Source organism: Antennarius striatus, chromosome 2, assembly GCF_040054535.1.
Source record: "Antennarius striatus isolate MH-2024 chromosome 2, ASM4005453v1, whole genome shotgun sequence".
Classification (NCBI taxonomy): domain Eukaryota; kingdom Metazoa; phylum Chordata; class Actinopteri; order Lophiiformes; family Antennariidae; genus Antennarius; species Antennarius striatus.
In genome coordinates, this window is record NC_090777.1 from 20,797,722 (window position 1) to 20,818,788 (window position 21,067).

The window sequence follows — 21,067 nt, forward strand, 5'->3', positions numbered from 1 at the left end:
AATAAAGCTATTAGAGCACAGCTTAGTATCAGACTGACCACAGTGTGTCTCATCAGCTCCGTTCTCACAGTCATTCTCCTTATCACAGGTCCAGCTCATAGGAATGCAGCGACCACTGGGGCAAGCAAAAAAGTTGACCGGGCATTTAAGTTTCCTTTTATCTGCAAAAGATATTAGAAAAGAAAAACAAAAAACAAACCATAATGTACAATCTTTGACAGTTTCAGAGGGACAAATGGAATTTTAAAGATGAAACAAAAGAACCGAACCTGGGCAGTTTCTCTCATCTGAAAAGTCTCCACAGTCGTTGTTGCCGTCACAAACCCAGGACGACAGATAACACAAAGTCGTTTTCTCACAGCTCTGAAAAGATGCTCCTTTCACTCCCAGGCGGAAGAATCGAGAGCAATCCGTGGGTTCTGTGAATAATGGATATAGACTGAATGTTAACTAATCCATTCAACTCATTTTTTTAATAAACTTCCCCTCTTAATTATGATTGTCAAATCATTTTGTTAGATTGCTTACGGCAGTTCATTTCATCACCGGCATCCTCGCAATTTACCACCTGGTCACAGCGGCTGTAGTTGGAGATGCAGCTCCCATCTTTGCACTGAAACTCTCCTGGTTTGCACAGGGTCACTGCAGGACGTCAATTTTATTATAGGTTTAATGTGCGCCTCTGGGAGAGAATTTCATTTGCTCAACAAAAACATCAATAACAAACAGGCTAAAGGGATAAAATCTAAAAACCTGAACCCAACATCTCTAAGCAGTCACCTTTTGAACTACTTTTTTTTCTCTGGACAAACTAATCCATTTAGAATGTTATAAAAACGTGCAGATTAGGCAATTTGAACAGATGAACAGAAAGTGTGGTGAGGGCAAATCAGTTGAAGTTGCACCGTATACTGTTATCTGTTAACCCATTTGGTTTCTACGCATCAGTCAAACGATCAACGATTTACCTATTACTTGCGGCTTTACAATGAGTATAGATAGATAGATAGATAGATAGATAGATAGATAGATAGATAGATAGATAGATAGATAGATAGATAGATAGATAGATAGATAGATAGATAGATAGATAGATAGATAGATAGATAGATAGATAGATAGATAGATACTTTAATGATCCCAAGGGAAATTCAGGTGACATCTGCTCGCAAGAGATGCAATAAATACACATAACAATGACAGAAAGTAATGGCACAGCCAAAAGACGCTGTATAAGTTGCATTATTTACATGCATTTACATAATTATAACAACAGGAAACAGAAGAGCCTAGAATAAAAGGAAGGAAGCATAGGGACATGGGAGAAGAAGAGAAGAAAGAGCATTGGGTGTAGATGAAGATGACATGACTTACTGTTGCAGGGCAATTCATCCGAGTGATCACCACAATCATCGGTGCCGTCACACCAAAATTGGTGGCCAATACAGCGGCCGTTCACACATCGTCTATATCCTTTCTTACAAATTCTGTTGGCTGTGGGTAAACAGAAGTTAAACAGGGTTAGCTGGGGTACAGAGAGGCTGTTGCATAATCAAAAAATGGTCCAAACATCAATTAAATAGCTGCAAAACACCAATCATTTTGGTTCAAATATCTCTCTTAGGTTAAAAATGTTCTTGCTTCTATGATACTTTATTGATCTCCTAACAATCTAATATTATTTCATTCTAGTTGTGTATTTTGTTTAAATTGTTTTGAATATTATCTTTCACTGACTACCTGCGAATGAAGATTAGAATATAAATGATGACCTTTTGCATTTCATTATTGAATAACTAATTAACTAAACTCACCACAGTAGGACTGCTTCTCATCAGACTTGTCCTTGCAGTGGGCCATACCATCACAGGTCAGGCTGTAATTGATACAGTCACCGTTTCCACACTCAAAGTCATCCACGCTTCCACAGGACATGTTGAGTGCTGTGAGGGTAGAAACATTTGGGATTCAGCCATTTTTTTAGTCAAAAGTAAAAGCCTCTTGAGAAATAATCAAAAGTTTGTTTCTCTTACAAGAGCAGGTGCTGTCTTCCAAAAGTTGTCTGTCTCCACGGCAACTACAGTTGACCCGGCCATCAGATGTAGGCAGACATAGATCCTGGCAACCACCGTTGTTTGTTCGGCAAGGAGAAAATTCACCTGGGAGTGTACGACACAGGAAGTTTTATTTGCAAACCAGGTGACTGACAGAATACACTGTGATAAACCAAATTATATTATAGACAGAGACCATGTGATTAACAATTTTACACTGTTTAGGTTTCACCGTGTACGAAATAAGACCAAGAATCAACAGTCAAATACATTTGGAGGACAAATGCTAACACCAGCAAGAAACTAAAAATGAGCCTTTTTGACAGACGGTAAAGACGCTTGTTTGATTTATTTAATTTACAGGAAGACACTATGCATTACAACCTTCAAGGTAACTTCATTGGATAATACTTACAACTGTTGGTGTCATTAGCAACAGCGACGATGCCCATTGGCTGCTGAGGGATGTCAGCACGCAGCACTTTCATGTCTCCTCCTGTGTATTTGTCAGCTCTGAGGACGGCCCTCCTCACCCAGTCGGTCCAGAAGATGTTGTCTCCGTACACAGCCAGGCCAAATGGATGGACAGGCTCGTTCTTCAACAAAACCTGCAGGAGAAAATGTTGCCATAAATCCACACAAGTCGACATCTTTGCGCGATGAACAGGACAAATTAAAGAGCTTACATAACGACTGCTCCCGTCGTATTCGCAACGTTCAATCTTGTCGAGCGTGGCATCGGAGAAGTAGAGTTTCTCAGCGCGATGATCGATGGCCAGGCCATTGGGGGTTTTGATGTCACTGCCGATGATCACCAGCACATTGGCTCCATTCAGAGAAGCCCTCATGATGCTGGGAGCCTGCTCGTTCCAGTTGGTCCAGAACATGAGACTGTGGTGAAAAAACACAAGTCAATACTAATGTGTGCAATGGGACGTCCCAAATGTCCGGTAGCAATGGATAATATGTTCTAGAGGGGGGGGGGGGGAGCAACAACAAACAATAGCATTGGAACTTGACCTCCACTCTGTCCAGAACTTCCAGTTTCAATATTAACAACTCACTCCTGACACTCATCCAACACAAAGGCTCTGGGGTGGTCTTCTCCAGACATCGTGACCACAGTGTTGCGGTTATGGGCCATAGGGCGGCTCTGGTCCACAGTATGGCGAGTGATGGTGGAGGTTGTGTAACTAGTCCAGTAGAGTGTATCCCAACCGTGGTGGTACGCCAGGCCCTCGACCGACCCGACATCTATGGGGGGAAAGAAAGAAGAAGTAAGACCTCGAGAAATATTTCACAGCCATGACAATACCTTTAAGACATGTATTTCTTTTGTTGTTGTCTGGCCAAAACTTCAAGGACAAAGCTCAAGAAGAGCAACTATTAATTTCTCAGTAAGAAAATATCTCTCTGTGGTGGAAGGAGGGGCTTTAATGAGGACCTTCAGTGAGAATTCAACAGATCGTTAATCACTGTAATAGTTTAACAAGTTGCCCCCACGGTTAATGCTGTGAGACTTCATTAAAGAGGCAGTGGAAAATGTGTTTAAGGTCAGCCCTATCCTCCCACATTAGTTCACGAGTGGTGAAACACCACAAGGACGAAAGAAAAAGGTTATAAAGAAAGGGAAAAAAAAAAGGAATGGAAGCCTCGCCACAAAGAAATAAGTCTGAGCCAGGCCTGCTGTTCCTGTAGGGAATTTAAAGAGTCTGTCTCATCCTATCGTTCAATGGCTGGCTGCCTGCACATACAAATACAACTCCCTGTGGATACTGTCATTCATGGTGACTTCTTGTACTTGGTAGAAAACTACCATTGGAACAGCGTCAAGCCACTTCAGGGACACAATTCAGGGAGAAGAAGTCTGATATCTGCTCTCCTGCCCAACGAGCCATGAGACATGGAACATTTATCAGTGGTAATATTTTTTATCTAAAATGCCTACATCACATATCACATCATGGAAAATGCACTGCGCAGCAGCCTTATGGGCTCATCTGCTCTCCGTGACTCTGGCAACCACATTTATGACTACTTACAACTAACAATAAAGACTGAAATACTCCACGCAAATGTTTGCTCTTGGCTAAAAGTCAATAATCGTCTTTTAATACATCTTTTAAATGAGTAACAAAAGCACCATAATCAACCTTAATGTAGACAATTTCAAGGCTGAAGATCACGTTAACCACTCAGTGAAACTAACAGACCAGTTTCCCACAGAGTCATGCAAGTAAGTCTCATTGTGTGTCACTCATTCTCAACTTTCAGGCAACACAAAACAGAGAGAAAAGGTGCACTTGAGGAATTAATTGCTTGGAATGAAGGAGGTTGATGCACTGAACAGGGAGGAATAAATTAAGTTCAAGCTATATTATGTAATGACACAGTCCCCCCTCCCCTTGCAATCAGTACAACCCCTGGTCACTGTGCAAACAGTGGTGAAAGTCTGTCAGGAAACCCAGTAGCACAAAGACTACACTCTTTCTAACGATCACAGGAATCGGAATTGTAATGACACCAGAGAATTACTGAGCTTTCATTGTTGATTTTTTTTTTTGCTAACCTGATTGTTAATAACCTTTTCTTTTTCGACACTGGAGGTCGTGGTATTTGTACAGTAACTCCTCTGCCGGTGAAGTCTACAGGTTGCACGTCTCTGGAGAGCCTTTGAGTGGATAAGATGCCTCCTACCGTGATGACCACTTAGCATCAAGTAGCATTGACTGCTTTTAAAGTGGAATATCTGACAACCATGAGGATAAATTTGTTCTTTGTTGCCTGGTTTCGAGAGTCAATACGTCCACAGAGCAACTGTTGAGCAGAAACCCCCCCACCCACCCCCCAGATTGGAATGATGCAGCCAAGGAAAAGCCAAGGAAAAGCTTTTCATTGACTTTCTGATGAGTCGAGTGTAATATCAAAAACTTTTGAAGATGTTACTTCAACAATTGGAAGACAGCCACGCGAAGAGACATGTTTTTAAAGGGATTCGGTGAGAAAAGAACGAGATTACATGTGCCTCAAAAAGTTAAGAGGTCTGAATGCTTCATCTTTAGGTCTTGATAACCAATTCTAACTGCTAAAAATACTGGAAACTGGAATATACTTATCTTTTCCTGCGACAGAAAAAAATCAGTTATCAATGAAGAAATCGACTGACCAGCGTGTAACCAGTGTGGTAATACCTGTGATTAACACTGTACAAATTAAAACTGAGCTGGAGAAGAAGATGCTTCACCTGGACACTAATTGGCGTGTGGAAATGTTTAACATCAACATGTCATTCATCTCATAACTGACTTTGAATGCATGGAGTCTTTGGGGCAGCAGGTCAACAGCAGTAGTCTAGACTACACCAATAAGGCAAACGAGTCCATGATGAAGACCTTAGTGCCCATTCTGGACGGGCTAATTCTGGTGACTGGCCTGGTGGGCCAAACACTGGTCATCATTATCCTCACTTGCAGGAGAAGGAAAGAATGCCAACCCCCGCACGGCACGGACACCCTGCTGCTGGCTCTGAGTGCTGCTGACCTGCTGCTGCTGTTGTGCCTCCCCTTCCACACGTCCGCCATCACCCTGGGCTTCTGGCCTTTTGGGAGCTTCCTGTGCAAAGCCATCAGTTTCCTGGGTGTGGCCTGCTCAGCTGCCTCGGTTTATACCTTGTCAGCTTTGGCTGTGACTCGCTACCTGACAGTCGTACACCCCACCTGGGCGTACCGCTCAAGAATGCACCGACGGATAAAGCTGACGGTAGCTCTGCTCTGGGTCGCTGCCGCTGGCTTGGCAGCGCCACAATTTGCCATACGCACCGTTACGGAGTCCACAGCGGCGTACTGCTTCGCCTTCCTGTCTGACTTCAGTCAGCTGGTCTACAGTATCGGTCTGTTCCTGTTTGGCTTCGCTCTACCACTGGGCATCATTGTACTGATGTACGCCAAGATCTACTGTTTCCTCCGACACGCACGGCTGCTGGGGAACGCTCCCCAGCTGGAGCGCTACCAGAGCCAGGTCACTCACACTTCAGCTCTTCTTGTCCTGGTCTTCACACTCCTTTGGCTGCCCTCCTACGCCCTAATGTTCTCCTTCATAGGAGGAACCATAACAGGCTCACCTGGATACAACACCATTGCCATCCTGGCAAGACTGTTGGCATCCTCAGTAGCAGTGGTAAACCCTGTGCTGTACGGGTTAATGTCTCAGAAGTTTAGACGAGAATTACAAGAGCTGGGGAGAGAACGCTGGGTGGGCTGCAAGAGCTGTCTGATTTGCTGCTCTTGTGTGTCGAGCAGCGACATAGTGCAGCCCTTTGAGCTGGATACAACCTCAGAAAGAGGCCAAAACTGACTCATTAGCAAGAACTAGGACTACGTAATAGGTCTTAAAGAAATATCATTATATTAATACAAATATTCCTCTAAGTCTACATATGTAGATATTTTACTGTGTAAAAATATATTCAAGATTATATATGCAATACCCTCTTTGCTCCTTATTCAAAAGTTGTTTGTTGTTTAAACTCATTTTGTTTGGACTTATTTATAAGGACATCACTGATATTGTTGAGGAGAGGTGGGTGCCCAGATCCCAAAGGATATTAAAAACGAAGCCTATCCCAGGGCGCAGCCTGCTTACCCTGCTGATGTTTTGGCAAATGATAAAGAATCTGCTGCAATACCGCCAGCGTAGGGAGCATCTTCTTTCCTCTTTACTCCATCTCCACAATAAATAGAGTATTTGTTTTGAATGTAATATAAACGGGAGTGAAACTCCCAAGGTATTATGCAACGCTGTGTTATAGAACGATAAATCAATGAACCTTGAGAATGTAATAAAACATTGAAGCAATATGATCACGTAATCATGTTTTTGTACTTTACCACTACAAGATGATGTATCTTATTTAATGATCATCTGAAACTGATGTTCCTCTAATCTCAGCTGTGTTCAATTAGTCCTGAATAGAAATATAATCATAAATAAAAATTGGCTTCATATGAACCGTTTTTCTTCCTCCAAGTTTTTAAATGTGATGCTGGAATAGGTTCAACATCATACTTATGAATCATTGAAAAAGAGTGGGATTTAATACATATTAAAACAAGCGAAAAAGCACAGTGTGTGTGCGTGTGTGTGTGTGTGTGTGTGTGTGTGTGTGTGTGTGTGTCTTTTTGAAGTGCCGCTCTTAAGTGATGTCAATCTTCTGGTTGAGAAGCTGCAGCTGTGTATAAATTAGCACGGATCCTCCTGGGTGCTTGTGTTTGTCAAAGTGTGTGATGATGACTGTTTTGCAGTAGCAACATTCAATTAATAATTGAGTGGATGAAAGAAAAAGACAACACAGCTGAAAATGTGTAGAAACAAAGCCGAGGGCAAAGGTTTTGTAGACATTTGTGGGTTTCCTGAGGCGCTGAAAAGAAATACAAGACATACAACTGTCGACTCCATACTTACTGTCCACCACAATTTTGCGATCGGTGCCGTCGTCGTTGATCTGCTGGATGTTGCCAAAGTGGATGTCACTGAAGAAGATCCGGTTCGCTCCCTTGCCTCCACCTCCGTGGTAGTCGAAGCTGAGGGCGATGACATTCTTCATGTGGTCAGGATCCTCGAACGGCTTTATCGGTGCATTGAGGTTGGTCTCGTCAGACAGGTGGATGCTCTTCAGTATGGTTCGCTCCGAATACAACAGGTAGCCGTCGTAGTCACGGCAACTGCGGTTATCCTCTGCAAGCATGCCGTGAGCGCAGGCACAGGTACGATCGCTGTTGCCTCGGAAAAGACACAGCTGCTCACAGCCGCCGTTGTTGACTTTGCAAACGTTGGTGCCTGGGGAAAGTGTGACATTTCTATGAGTTGTGTTGTTAAACGAATAACAAGCCTGGTGAAACACAACAGCTTATGCTTTCATGAGAGATGTTGATTAAACTGGGTGGTAAACACTATTAGCATAGTGTGTAGGGGCTTATTTATATACATTAGATATGGCAGCCTGCTATTCCTGTGGGGAACAGTTTGTGCTTACGTCTAGTCATGCGTATGTCATGTGAGTTTCTCTACCTTGCTGTCTGGCCCTATTGAAAACCTTGATGTCTTTTAGCTGCACACCAATACCAGTCCTCAGCTGAACAGCATCGGTAGCGTTGTCTTTGCTCCCTCTTTTGATGGAGCCATTGGCATGAGTCCTAAACCAAAGACAACAAAACCATTGGGGTAAAATCTTCTCCAAAAGATCATAAAAGATCAATAAACACATTAATTGGCCACTGTCAAATGTTAAGATGCGATATGTGTGATGTCTTATTGTCTTTTAATGGTACAGTAAGTGTTTGAATATGTATTTTTTAAATTATATTGTATATGTATTTTACTTATTATAAATCATGGCCAGGGGACTACAGATGAAAACTAGCCGTCTGGCTAATTCTGTTTTTTTTAAACCATGTGTAATCATGTGTTTTATGAACTTGTATTGTTCCCTTTCAAATACTAAACTGAGCTGACCTGTCACTCCAATAGATGTATTCCTCAAACACAGACACGGCAAACATGTCCATGTTGTTATTAGCCAGCACCAACTCCCTGTTCTCTCCGGTCTCCAGGTTGATCCGCTCGATCTTATCCGTCCGCGCATCGCACCAATAGAGCAGATTCTCCTGCAGGAACAAAGCGGAAATGTAATAATATTAATTATTAAAATAACAAATTTATATTTAAAAAAATAAGAGGAATTCAGGAGATTCAAAAATGCATAGAAACAAATTATCTCCCAATTTCCTTTCCTTGCCAGAGCACCTACTGACTTAGTGCACTTGGCTGTTTTGACTTAAAATATTCAAAAATAATTATTTAAAATAGATTTCCATTTATATTAAATCTGCTTACTATAAACAGAATGTAATGAGCGCAAAAATATTGAAATCAGTAGAATTGACGAGAAAATCAGCGATGATAAAAAAATAAAATGGGATTCATGATGTCTGAAGTGCTTTGATCCACACCTTGTAGTCAATGGAGATTCCATTGGGCCAGCTAATGCTTGAATTGACCAGGACCAGCCTCTGGGTACCATCCAACCGAGAGCGCTCAATCCGAGGGTACTGACCCCACTCGGTCCAAAACAGATACCTTCGCACACGGATGAACAAAAAATGATTATAGGGTGAATGTTATGTAATAAAGTAACGCAGTTGAAAGGATCAATATTCATAGGCATAAATAATAACCGTACCCTTTAACTGGGTGGACAGTGATGGCTCTAGGTTTGTCCAGGCCCTGGGAAATGACTACATAGCGGAAGGAGCCGTTCAGCCTGGCTACCTCGATCACGTCAAAGCCCTGGTCAGTCCAGTAAATATTTCCTATAGAAGCAAAAGGTTGCAATTCAGAAATGCGGAGCTTCATCCATGCTTGTGTAATAGTGCTTCATGCACAAGTGAGTTAATACAGGACAGCTGTGATGATGAGACCTGCAATCCAGTCAACGGTGATGCCCTCCACCCTGCCAATGCCGTTGGTGACCACATCCTCTCTCCACGTCTGGTCTCTCTTGGCTCTGCTGATGGTGCTCAGGCCCATGTCCACCCAGTAGATCGTATCATTCTCTGGAAAACAGGAGGCCTTTTGTTTCAGGCTTTAAATGTCTACCTCACTGACCTTATGACAGCTTTAAATTGCCACTAAAGTCAGGCTACCCGGATACAAATGTCCGAAAGCGTTACTCACCAGCATGGAAGTCGATTCCAACAGCCAGAGAAGTGCCAGACACTGGCACCAAGGCGTCAGATTTGTCTGCCGGGTCGAGTGGAATTCCTCTGATTCCCTCGTGAACAGAGTAAAGCAGGAAGGAGCCCATACCTGCTCAGAAGCAACACAATAACATTTTTGTTTCTCCACTCCCACAGTGTGCTTGACTGTAGCTGTGAAGAAAAGTCTGACCTTCACAAGATTGCTGTCCTGATTTTAAGCTGTATCCAGCAGTGCACATGCAGGCCCTGGTTGTTGGAGATGTGGGCAGACACAGCTGGGAGCAGTCTCCATTATTGTTGCTACAGAGGTTGGTACCAACTAAAGACAAAGACGAGATCAGTGGAATAAAAGAATAATATTATTCTTAGAGACTTATCGACAGTTTCTGACTCCTCCAAATGATGGAGAATAATTTTTTAACCCAGTGATGACAAAAAGTGAAGGTAGTTCTTACCTTTTTGCACATCCTCATCATAGATCCTCATGTGCATCATTGGTGAGGTGTTGTTTCGGAGAACCTTCCAGGTTCCTCCATCCTTCTTATCACATGTTCCGATCTGATCGGTTCCCTGGTCTGCCCACCACAGCTTGTCTCCTATAGTGATGGAAATTCAATCATAAGTTGATGCCTCATCACTGTTAGCATATATGCAATGATATGAATATTTTATTATGTAATCCTTCTAGTCTTACCCATAATAGCTAAAGCTGTAGCCTTGGTAAGTTTGCCTTTAGCACCTTCCAGGATCTCCAGTTTGCTTCCATCCAGCTGACATCGATTAATGGTGCTGTTCCCTGAGCTGATCCAGTACAGCTGCTCCTTTTCATAATCAATAGAGAGACCTGAGCAGGAAAAAGTAATGCAATAAGGATAATTAGATACAACTGCCTCACATTAGTACACTTCATATGTTCTTGCTCCATGAGGTTTAAGAGAGACAGAGGATTTTTTTTGTAGTCAGTTATTTTTGCGCACCTACAGGTCCTTTCTGATTGGTGAAAAGTGTGGTGAAGTTGCTACCGTCCATGTTAGCCATGCTGATGTTGTCACCATCAGTCCAGTACAGCTTTCTGAGGAGACATATTCACATTAAATAAGTGAAGAGGGGCTGAAATCCCTTAGAGATCAGAACCTGATTGTGGTGATTGGGTAATTGAACGAAACAGAAAATGAAAGAGACAATAATCAGATCTGAAACTTCCCACAGGCCTGACTGGACTCACCCTAGTAAAGGATGCAGAACGAGACAGTGGGGCTTGTCTAAGCCCTGTATGACAGCATTTTTGAAAGATCCATCCAGTCGGGCCACATTGATCTGCTTCTTGTTGGCATCATAACTGGTCCAGAAAAGGTTTCTGGACACCCAATCGACGGCCAGCCCGTGAGCATTAGGAAGGTCTAAGAAGTGATAGAAACAAAACAAAAAACTGCAGGATTCAAATCTAATTTTCAGATAGATTCAGTACATATGAACTACAATTATTATCTACATATAAAGAATTAAAAGAATGGAAGGAAAAATATTCCTGTAATCATCCTCACCAGCTGACACGACCGTCTCCACCCCGGTGCCATTGATGAAAGCTCTCTTGATTGTCTGTGTTCGGACGTCTGACCAGTAGATGCGATGCTCCACAGCATCATAGTCCACCACGGTCACGTTGTCTATGTCTGGCACGGTGAAGGAGATGATGTAGTTGTAGTAGGGGTTGTCTATGTCTACACCTCGGATCTCGATCTGACGAGCATACAGAAGAAATTTGCGGGACTCTGCGAAAAAAGAAAAAGAGCCGAATATGAAAAATTTGAAATCACATTTACAGCTTATGACACAATTTTTTTTAAAAGACTGACACCAGCGACAAATGAAGTAAAGGATGAAAATAGAGAGAAAACAAGAAGTTTGTTGCTTCAATATGTTTTTACCATTGTAAGTACAACCTCTATGAATATACTTCTCTATGAAGAACAACCAATTTTTTCATGCTAATCTGTCCAAATTTACATTGTTCTGTTTCCTAAGTTAATGGACAATGCACCACCCCCAATCAACCGCCTTAATATAATCAATTAAATCTATACTGCAGGAGGATTGTTGATAAAATGCTTAACATTTACACCAGATAAATTTCCACAGCCACCACTAAAAACAATCACGAGCCTCAGTCATGAAATCACAGTGCAAGAAATGAAGTGCTCATTGCATCACCGTTGACAGCCCTTTGTAGTTAATGAAGTGGAAATGAGAGTGACGAAGGCTGTGTCATGTGGTGCAAGCAGAGGAGAGGTAATCAGATCTTCTGTCATAAGAGATGACAACTAATGACGCTGATGTGAAGTTTGGAGGCTGAGTGTAAAATAACAAGGGATGAGAGCTGTGAGCAACAAGACTCCCGTAAACAAAGCTCTGGTTACTTGTTCCGAGATGACAAGCGCTGCAAATACACCCAAAGTCTGAGTGTCTCTTCAGAGATCAGAGGGGGGGGGGGGGGGGGAGTGTGCAAATGCATTTGACTGTGTGAGTTTATCTGTCCTCACCTCTGCAGGTGCGTTTGTCAGGCTGGAGCTTCATGAGATGAGGGCAAGCACAGGAGAATGTCTGGTTGAAGTTGATGAGACAGAGATGGGAGCAGGGGCTTCTCCCATCGGTGGTGGCACACGGGTTTGGAGCTGAGAGGGAAAGAAAGAAAGACTTTCAGAAAAACCCTACGCATCTTAACAGTGACTTAATGCGTGAAGTCAAGCAGAGAGTCATCTCAATTAATCTATCAATCAATGGAACATCAAGAACAGCGTCTGCTGGACCCGTCAGTACTGCTTTTGCTCATCACTGTCATAGGTGTTGGATGCAAGTGTCAATCATCAATTCTGTAACCTCGTTCTTTTCCAGCCTTCAATAAGTGGACAAATTCGTCCCTCCGCAACCCATACACACCCTCGACATCAACGCAATGCCAGGCTACTAAACATCAAAGCGACGGTTCAATGTGTCAATCATGTGTGTGCCTCTGAGATCAACCGGTGACATTTAAGTCACAAGAGGAGGGTTCTATTGCCTACCCGGCCGATGGGAAATGTCAAACACTGAGGTGGCTTTTTGATCAATCAGCCAGCAGGAGGTGTCAAAATTGCTGCTGGTGCAAGAAGACAACTTGTCTCACAGACCAGAAAGGTCAAATGTCTTTGAGGGCTCAGAGTTGTGGATCAACACGGTGTGCAGTGAACCGTGAGCTGATGGCTAGGGGTATATGAGTAGATTGTGGGGCTCTCTCTCTCTCCTGGTGTTTATGCTCATGTATCTGGTGGGAAACCTACCCTGAGGTTGTCTGGATGGATGATAGACCTGCAAGTCAAAGGGCTGTGTGTTGGTGCGCTGGACGACAGTGACATTGTGTCCTGTCCATTTGTTGGCTTTTGCTAGAGTGTTAGTCCTCCAGTCCGTCCAGTAGACCTCGCCTCCATACATGGTGACAGCAAAGGGGTGGGACAAATACTCGTGACCCCGCAACACTTCAATCAGCCCAGAGCCGTCGTACATAGCGGAGTAGATAGCATCTGACCTGGGGAGGAATTAAAACAAAGATTAATGTGGGGATCATGTCTTAAATTCATCTGTATGTTCATTTGAAAAGACAGCAACGGTCAAAATGGAAAGACAAGAGAAAAAAAAGAAGACTGGGTGAATTGTGATGTAATGAGTGAGTGGGTGGAAGCAGTGCAATGAGAACATTCTGCGTACTCGGAGACTACAAGCAAATGCTACCTGGCATCAATCCAAACAATGCGTCTCTCCATGTAGTCCACAGTGAGTCCGTTGGGCCAGCCACCGCTGCCCGTCTCCCTGTGAATGGTCCGTCTGCCCTCACCGCTCATCGATGCCGCCTCAATCCTGGGAAGGCTAGCGTCCCAGTCTGTCCAGAACAGAATTCTGCCAAAAGAAAATAAATCAACATAAAGAGTGATCTTTGTCGACACGTTCAAGGGAGCATGTCATTCTACACCGAGTATACCGAGGGAATAAGCCCAAAAGCTGAAAGATATGGGAAATTCAACTGCTACGAATTTTCTTAAGGGTTGATTAAAGCTTCAGACTGTGTAGATTTGGGGGTTTTTTTACCCATCACGAGGATCTAAGGCAATTGCCCTTGGGTGCTCCACCTCCCCAGCCAGCAGCGTGGTCCTCATGCTCCCGTTCAGCTTGGCCACCTCGATCTGGTCCAGGTTGCTCTCCACCCAGTAGATGTTTCCTGCTATCCAGTCCACCGCTAGGCCCTCTGGTGTCGCCAGTCCGTACTGGATCACCACCTCAAAACTGGTCAGTGCTGCAGGCACACACAGAGAAAGAGAGACTTAGTTTCTGTTTCTTTATTGTTATTACGAATAGTGCGCCGAGGAGAAAGGTTGATGATTTGTAGCATGTTAATATTTGAATTAATCTGCCTTTAAGGAGACAAACATCAGCCCTGACTGACTAAATTCAGTGTAATAGTTCACTTTCACCCGGGAGAAAACAAATGTAAAGGTTAAAGAAATGAGCTCTCTTCTCTCTCTCTCTTCACAATCTCTCCTGCTGTGTTTGCCAGCGTAGGCCCAAACAGCAGAATCTCTCCAAACCCAAGTGGAAGAAAACAGACATCCCAAAACATGTCGTCTAAATCATTGTATTGCTTCCTAGAGAAAACAAAACCTTATTCTGACTCAGTGCAGACTGAACTGTGTGATCTCTGGCCAAGGATGATAAGACAACTTCTTGACAACTTCTTCCGGTAGAACTCTGAGGGAGGATGACGGGCCCTTTTGTCAGTATGCTTAAAAGAATGCTGGACTCATTCTGAACACAAGCGAGGGAAGTATGCCAAAGGCTTCAGAGATTCTGAAGCAGCTTTAATAAAAAACAGAAAAAGTTCAACTAAAAATTGCTCTGGGAAGCTAACTACAGCATTTTGCCTCCTATGTTACGTCAATGTTCTGGCTGCAGTCACGCAAATCAAGTAGTGAGACAAATGGGAAGAGACAAAGCCTTCTGCGTGCCCCTTAAGTGTTTTGCTGGGAACACAACCTTGATTGGAAAGGAGACCTGGGGTTTTGGAACAGGGAAGGCCGGCCATGACCTGGGAGATTTATCCAGGGTCACATACCATCTCTTCTGACCACAAACATCTGGTTCTGAGAAATAACAGTGAGTTTTCTAAGCAGAAATTAATATCTGAGAGATGCTCTGTCGTAAGCAAAAATTGAGTAAACCTCAGAATCAGGAAAATTAGTTTTTGCCCATGTTGTTTGTGAGCATATACACCCCCCCCCCCACATCTGAATGTAGAGTTGTTGGTAATCCTACCTCCATTTTCAGACAGCTTCCCACGGTAGATCTTGTCCTCCACGACATCCGTCCAGTACAGGGTGCTCTCATTGAGGTGGAAGTCCAGTGCGATGGTGTTCCTCAAGCCCGGCACCAGCACATTGAACTCACCTTTGTGAAGCTCAATCCTTCTGATCTCATGGCGATTGGAGAAGATGATGAAAGGCTTGAAGGGATCTGAGAGTAAAGAAAGTTTACCCGGAAAAAAAAAACAGTTTTAGTGTATCAACACAACGCACCTCACCCCCAAAAGTCATGGATCTGACACTTTTCAAAGCAAAGAATGAATAAATGATGGATTTACTGTTCACATGTTTCTGAATAAACAATAACAATAACCTTCATTATATGCTTCATAACGTAATAATATAACTAACATATTCTGTAACCATTAGACTGCCTCTTTGGCAATAGAAGGAAACAACAGTAATAAATTCTTCAGTCTGCAGGGAACAAGTACTGTAAACTTTTCTTTATCATTACCAGTGCTTTTGCAGCTCTCCATGTCAGACTCCAGCTCCCAGCCCTCATAGCAGGAGCACTTGACACTGGACTTCTCCTGCTCACACTTTTGACTGCATTTCAAGTGTTTGGCACAGAAGCTCTGAATCTGGCAGGTTTTGTTGTCGGTTCCGAGCTCCATTCCCAGAGGACAGGAGCACATGAAGCCCTCTCCAGGGATGATGCTGCAGTTGTGGCTACAGCCACCATTGTCCAGCGCACACAAGTCTAAAACATAGGAACAGAGATCATATTACTGGATATGTCAAACTACATCTGAAGCAGAATTGTATTCTTGTTCGTCTTTTTCGAAAAGAAAAAAGGAAAAAGAAAAAAAATTACAGGTAGTCTTCAACCTACAAACACAATTGGTTCCACGAGACTGTTCATAAGATGAATGGTTCATAAGTCATTATTTAATAAATTTCAAACTATAATTGCCGTTTGAGGAGATTTAAATGCTATTACTACTCTAAATATGGGAATACTATTCCATAAGACTCACCAGAAACAATAAAAGGACATAAAAACAACACACAAATGAAATAAAGTAGTACCGTGATGTAACTTTTTAATCTTTAGCTCTGCTGAATTAATTTTATCGTCAGCGGGTGTAGAGGCTAAGCCAAGCTTTAATCCACTGAGGTATTCCATCAAACTTGCATGAATGACACGCTGATGCGCTTCCTTGTAATCATTAATCCAGCACGCCACTTTATGTTTAATTACTCTGTTTTATTTCCATTAAGTTTCTCAGTTATCGTGACTTGGTTAACATCAAATAGCAAAACATTCAGAGTTCAGGGTTCAGCGGTTAATGCTTCTGGGCAGAAACCTAACTCAGCCAACATTGGTCTCTTCATCATTTAGTTCCTACAGGTGGACAACCCTGTCAATAACCTAAAACAGGAACTACAGCAGTCGGATATGGTGGCGCACGGTTGTTCGTATCTATGAATGTTCATGAGAGGGATGTTTGTATCTTGAGGACTGACTGTATCTATTTTGTTTTATTCCCTTTCTTCTTCTTTTAAAGACACTATTGTGTCCCTCACAGAAGAGTCGCATCATCAAGCCCCACATTGCATTTTACCGTCTGAAATTTGAAGATTTAATTTTACAATGTTAAGAATTGGGCATCTTAATGTTTTCTTTAAGACCAGAGGTGAAATGTCCTTATTTTACAACTTTTTTAAATATCAAGTCGAAAGGAAAATTGTTCCTGACATAAGAACTGATCCGATTTGAAGCCAGAGATTAGTGATATGTCACCTCTCTAGTTCATAAAGTAATAAAAGTACGTAAAAGTATTACCACACAGTTTCTCGTCAGAACCATCCGGACAGTCGTCGGTGCCGTCACACAGCTTCTCGGCGGGCAGACAGATGGAATCGTTGGTAGCACACATGTGGTGAGACAACTTGCACACCAACGCCTCACAGTTGTCTTCATCTGAGTTGTCCTCACAGTCACTGTCACCATCACACACCCAAGTCTTGCTGATGCAGCGAGCTGTCCAGAACACAAATACCCGTTTGCTGTTTGTGTGCTTTTAAAAAAATGTAAGACATCGATAGTCTTTTTTTTCAGTTAACGACAGAAACATTCAGACCAAAACTCAAATCATCCATCCAACCACTTCCGCTTATCGGGGGTCGAGTCGCGGGGGCAGCAGCTTAAGCAGGGAAGCCCAGACTTCCCTCTCCCTAGCCACTTCGTCCAGCTCCTCCGGGAGAATCCCAAGGCGTTCCCAGGCCAGCCGGGAGACATAATCTCTCCAGCGAGTCCTGGGTCGTCCCCGGGGCCTCCTCCCGGTAGGACGTGCCCGAAACACCTCACCAGGGAGGCGTCCAGGAGACATCCTAACCAGATGCCCGAGCCACCTCATCTGGCTCCTCTCGATGCGGAGGAGCAGCGGCTCGACTCTGAGTCCCTCCCGGATGACTGAACTTCTCACCATATCTCTAAGGGAGAGCCCGGACACCCTGTGGAGGAAACTCATTTCGGCCGCTTGTATCCGGGATCTCGTTCTTTCGGTCACGACCCACAGCTCATGACCATAGGTGAGGGCAGGAACGTAGATCGACCGGTAAATCGAGAGCTTTGCCTTTCGGCTCAGCTCCTTCTTCACCACGACTGACCGATACAGTCCGCATCACTGCAGACGCCTGTCGATCTCCCGTTCTATTGTACCCTCACTCGTGAACGAGACCCCGAGATACATGAACTCCTCCACTTGGGGCAGGATCTCATCCCCAACCTGGAGAGGGCACTCCACCCTTTTCCGACTGAGCACCATGGTCTCAGATTTAGAGGTGCTGATTCTCATCCCAACCGCTTCACACTTGGCTGCGAACCGTTCCAGTGAGAGTTGGAGATCACGGCTTGATGAAGCCAACAGCACCACGTCGTCTGCAAAAAGCAGAGACGCGATACTGAGGCCACCAAACTGGACACCCTCAACGCCTTGGCTGCGCCTAGAAATTCTGTCCATAAAAGTTATGAACAGAATCGGTGACAAAGGGCAGCCTTGGCGGAGTCCAACCCTCACTGGAAACGAATCCGACTTACTGCCGGCAATGCGGACCAAACTCTGACATCGGTCGTACAGGGACCGAACAGCCCTTATCAAGGGGTTCGGTACCCCATACTCCCGAAGCAACCCCCACAGAACCCCGCGAGGAACACGGTCGAACGCCTTCTCCAAGTCCACTAAACACATGTAGACTGGTTGGGCGAACTCCCACGCCCCCTCAAGGACTCTGCGGAGGGTATAGAGCTGGTCCACTGTTCCACGGCCAGGACGAAAACCACACTGCTCCTCCTGAATCCGAACTCAAATCATTTCGATGAAAAGTGCTGCAATCATTGGACTTACGCGGGAAAGCGAAGTGGATTCAAAATTTGGAGAATTGACAATCAGATCAAGACTGTTGGAAAATCATCTTGATGTTGCTGATCCTTGAGAATCAAACTGGAGAATCCCAAAAAGGATGAGCATCTAATTTAAACAAATCACTAGTCCGGAGCCATTTCCTGTGAGGAAACAGTCTTAGTAGAAAATGTGCAAAACTGCATCTCTGACTGAGATCGCAAAAAAAGCCTCATCGCCCATAACCTCTGTAAACCCCATCCTTACCGGAGTCCCTACAGCTGAACTTGACTGCGGGGTCACACATGTGGGTCACACCCTCACAGTTGCTCTCATCACTGAGGTCCATACAGTCTGTGTCCCCATCACAGCGCCAGCGCATGGGAATGCACAAGCCATCCATTCGACACTGGAACTCATCCACATGGCAGCCGCCTGGAGGACGAGTCGCTGCAGAGGACGAAGATCAGGAGGATGAAGTGCGACGGTTAAGTGATGTGAACTTTGGGTGAGTGTGAACGATGCAATAAGACCAGTTGAAGTCAGATATTAAAACAGAAATCTGGCAAAAAAATAACTACCGAGCAAACAGGCCAGTGATTAATGCGTCAGCACACTGGGATATTAGGTTAACATGCTGAGAGTCAGCCAAGTCAAACAACGACACAAACACACAGCTCACTGACTGATGTCACCAGAACAGTAAAGACATCCGTGGGGAGGTGGCACCATCACATCCACTCACAGTAAAGATCAACTCTTGGCTCAGCTAGACCAGCAAATGGATCCAGGGAAGATTAAGGACTGCACTACAAAATACGTGAGGGGAAGCCAATCGAACCGTTCTACAACCTCAGTGAATAGACAGCAGCACAGGTCCACCATCACACAGGAAAAACCAGACACACACGCAGAGCATAGATCGCTCATTAGACCATCAGGTCATGCTGGGCCCCAGTTCTGCCTGCTGAGACTCGACAGCAGAGTCTTCCTCACAGATGTAAAGAGTAAGTGGGGGTTTTTTCTTCTCTTTTTTGTCTATTGAAAACACATCAAGTACACAGTTTAACATTATCCTTGTTTACAGTAAACATTTTATTACCCAACTTATTTTGGAATTTACTTTAACCTGCTCAACTTGTTTTTGTATTCTGATCACAGAAACCTCTCCTTCCACCATCGAGCCTCTCGCTGTCTTCTCTTTTCCCTGCATCTGCTCTTTTGACTTTCTTCATCAGCAGGATGTATTACAAGGAAAACACAACTCGATTTTTTGGATAGCAGTCAAAAGAAAGGAAACCAGTGAAATGAAATCCCACCCACCAGACTTCAAACAACGGCACAAGAACAGCCTACATTAAACAGTAAAGTTTTTTCCACCAACAGAGTTTTAATATCAGGGACGCCTTCGTTGTTTTCTGCGGAGGGTTTGCCATTGTTAGTGATGGCCGCGGTACAGCAGGGGGGAAATTATTAATCATTAATCAATCGTGGATGCACGGTTCTTTCAGACATAAAAGAGACACACATAAAAGGAACTATAAAATCATTTGCCAAACTTATTTTGGCAGCTACAAGCATACCTAAGATCTGCCAAAGGAAAATCTGAGTGCAGGAAAACAAGTGATGTGTCTGTGACATGCCACCGTGTATAAAAGTATACATGATAGAACGGTGCACATAATATCAGAAAACACACAAATCAAGGCTGACAGACAGCTGCAGAATGAGTGTGTCTCTTAAAAAGGGGGATTAATCTGCCAAACTGTTCCATATTATGGCCACAGGCTATCTTTACCTCTTAGCATGTAAATTCATCTCACACTGAGTTAAAACATCTGTGCCATTTTCATCGGACAAAGGAAGAATTTAATTATTATCTACCCACAAACCATAATCACATCCTGAACAGAACAACAGGGGATTTGCTGGAATTGATAAGTGGAGGCCAGAAGGCAGGCAGGGGCATGCAGAGCAGAGCAAAACAGAACATTTAAGAGTCGAAGCTGTCTTCATTAAGTCTCTATAGCTGCAAACAGCAACATGGAGATATACGATTCACAATGGGATAAGACCTTGACTCAGGTTCAGCTGGCAGGAGTACAAACAAAAAAGCCACAAAAGAGCAGCGCTAACTCTTCCTTTATAAGTTTGGTACACGATGTTCTTCCTTACCCTGATTGGTGCAGTTAGCGTGAGTCTCATCACTGTAATCTCCGCAGTCGTTGTCACCATCACAGGTCCAGTATTCTGGGATGCATCGGCCACTGTTACATTTGAATTGGACGCTGGAACAGGAATGGCTGCAGCCGGCTTCGTCGCTGTTATCGCCACAGTCGTTGTCTGTCATACATGTTATTGCTTGTGAGTGGATTGCATTGAAACGCAGCTTTGTGACGGCTGAAGGAGGATTACCGTTATCACAGCGCCAGTTGATGTTGATGCAGCGGCCATTCGCACAAGTGAACTGGGTCAAAGGGAAGCAGGTTGGGTAGGCTGAGGGTAGTCCATGAGACAATTTGTGA

General features: G+C 43.8%; 2 protein-coding genes across 3 annotated transcripts in view; one reads left to right on the top strand and one right to left on the bottom strand.

Moving 5' to 3' along the window:
* The window catches only part of lrp1ab (low density lipoprotein receptor-related protein 1Ab), an 86,019-nt gene that overhangs the window by 17,694 nt on the left and 47,258 nt on the right, over positions 1 to 21,067 (bottom strand). Inside the window, exons 19-50 of one of the 2 annotated variants that reach the window (XM_068325929.1) lie at positions 20,958 to 21,038; positions 20,718 to 20,885; positions 18,810 to 18,992; positions 16,985 to 17,182; positions 15,653 to 15,898; positions 15,149 to 15,346; positions 13,928 to 14,132; positions 13,574 to 13,738; positions 13,126 to 13,370; positions 12,349 to 12,480; positions 11,353 to 11,580; positions 11,034 to 11,208; positions 10,786 to 10,880; positions 10,503 to 10,652; positions 10,264 to 10,404; positions 9,999 to 10,127; positions 9,786 to 9,917; positions 9,530 to 9,664; positions 9,292 to 9,421; positions 9,062 to 9,188; positions 8,565 to 8,716; positions 8,121 to 8,245; positions 7,515 to 7,889; positions 3,119 to 3,308; positions 2,741 to 2,945; positions 2,470 to 2,662; positions 2,034 to 2,159; positions 1,815 to 1,943; positions 1,375 to 1,494; positions 529 to 642; positions 270 to 419; positions 39 to 161 (exon numbers count right to left, since the gene is read on the bottom strand). In XM_068325929.1, the coding sequence (XP_068182030.1) occupies positions 39 to 161; positions 270 to 419; positions 529 to 642; positions 1,375 to 1,494; positions 1,815 to 1,943; positions 2,034 to 2,159; positions 2,470 to 2,662; positions 2,741 to 2,945; positions 3,119 to 3,308; positions 7,515 to 7,889; positions 8,121 to 8,245; positions 8,565 to 8,716; positions 9,062 to 9,188; positions 9,292 to 9,421; positions 9,530 to 9,664; positions 9,786 to 9,917; positions 9,999 to 10,127; positions 10,264 to 10,404; positions 10,503 to 10,652; positions 10,786 to 10,880; positions 11,034 to 11,208; positions 11,353 to 11,580; positions 12,349 to 12,480; positions 13,126 to 13,370; positions 13,574 to 13,738; positions 13,928 to 14,132; positions 15,149 to 15,346; positions 15,653 to 15,898; positions 16,985 to 17,182; positions 18,810 to 18,992; positions 20,718 to 20,885; positions 20,958 to 21,038 (5,265 nt within the window). Of the gene's footprint in view, positions 1 to 38; positions 162 to 269; positions 420 to 528; positions 643 to 1,374; positions 1,495 to 1,814; positions 1,944 to 2,033; positions 2,160 to 2,469; positions 2,663 to 2,740; positions 2,946 to 3,118; positions 3,309 to 7,514; positions 7,890 to 8,120; positions 8,246 to 8,564; positions 8,717 to 9,061; positions 9,189 to 9,291; positions 9,422 to 9,529; positions 9,665 to 9,785; positions 9,918 to 9,998; positions 10,128 to 10,263; positions 10,405 to 10,502; positions 10,653 to 10,785; positions 10,881 to 11,033; positions 11,209 to 11,352; positions 11,581 to 12,348; positions 12,481 to 13,125; positions 13,371 to 13,573; positions 13,739 to 13,927; positions 14,133 to 15,148; positions 15,347 to 15,652; positions 15,899 to 16,984; positions 17,183 to 18,809; positions 18,993 to 20,717; positions 21,039 to 21,067 lie in introns of both variants that reach the window. The other variant, XM_068325921.1, reaches the window with a different exon arrangement.
* On the top strand, positions 5,286 to 6,407 carry LOC137602879 (galanin receptor type 1). Its single transcript, XM_068325970.1, has one exon. The coding sequence runs from the start codon at positions 5,370 to 5,372 to the stop codon at positions 6,405 to 6,407; it is 1,038 nt and encodes a 345-aa protein (XP_068182071.1). The 5' UTR covers positions 5,286 to 5,369.

Bases quoted from the DNA above. Each gene is read 5' to 3' on its own strand.
- LOC137602879 (XM_068325970.1), top strand. From the start codon at position 5,370: ATGGAGTCTTTGGGGCAGCAGGTCAACAGCAGTAGTCTAGACTACACC.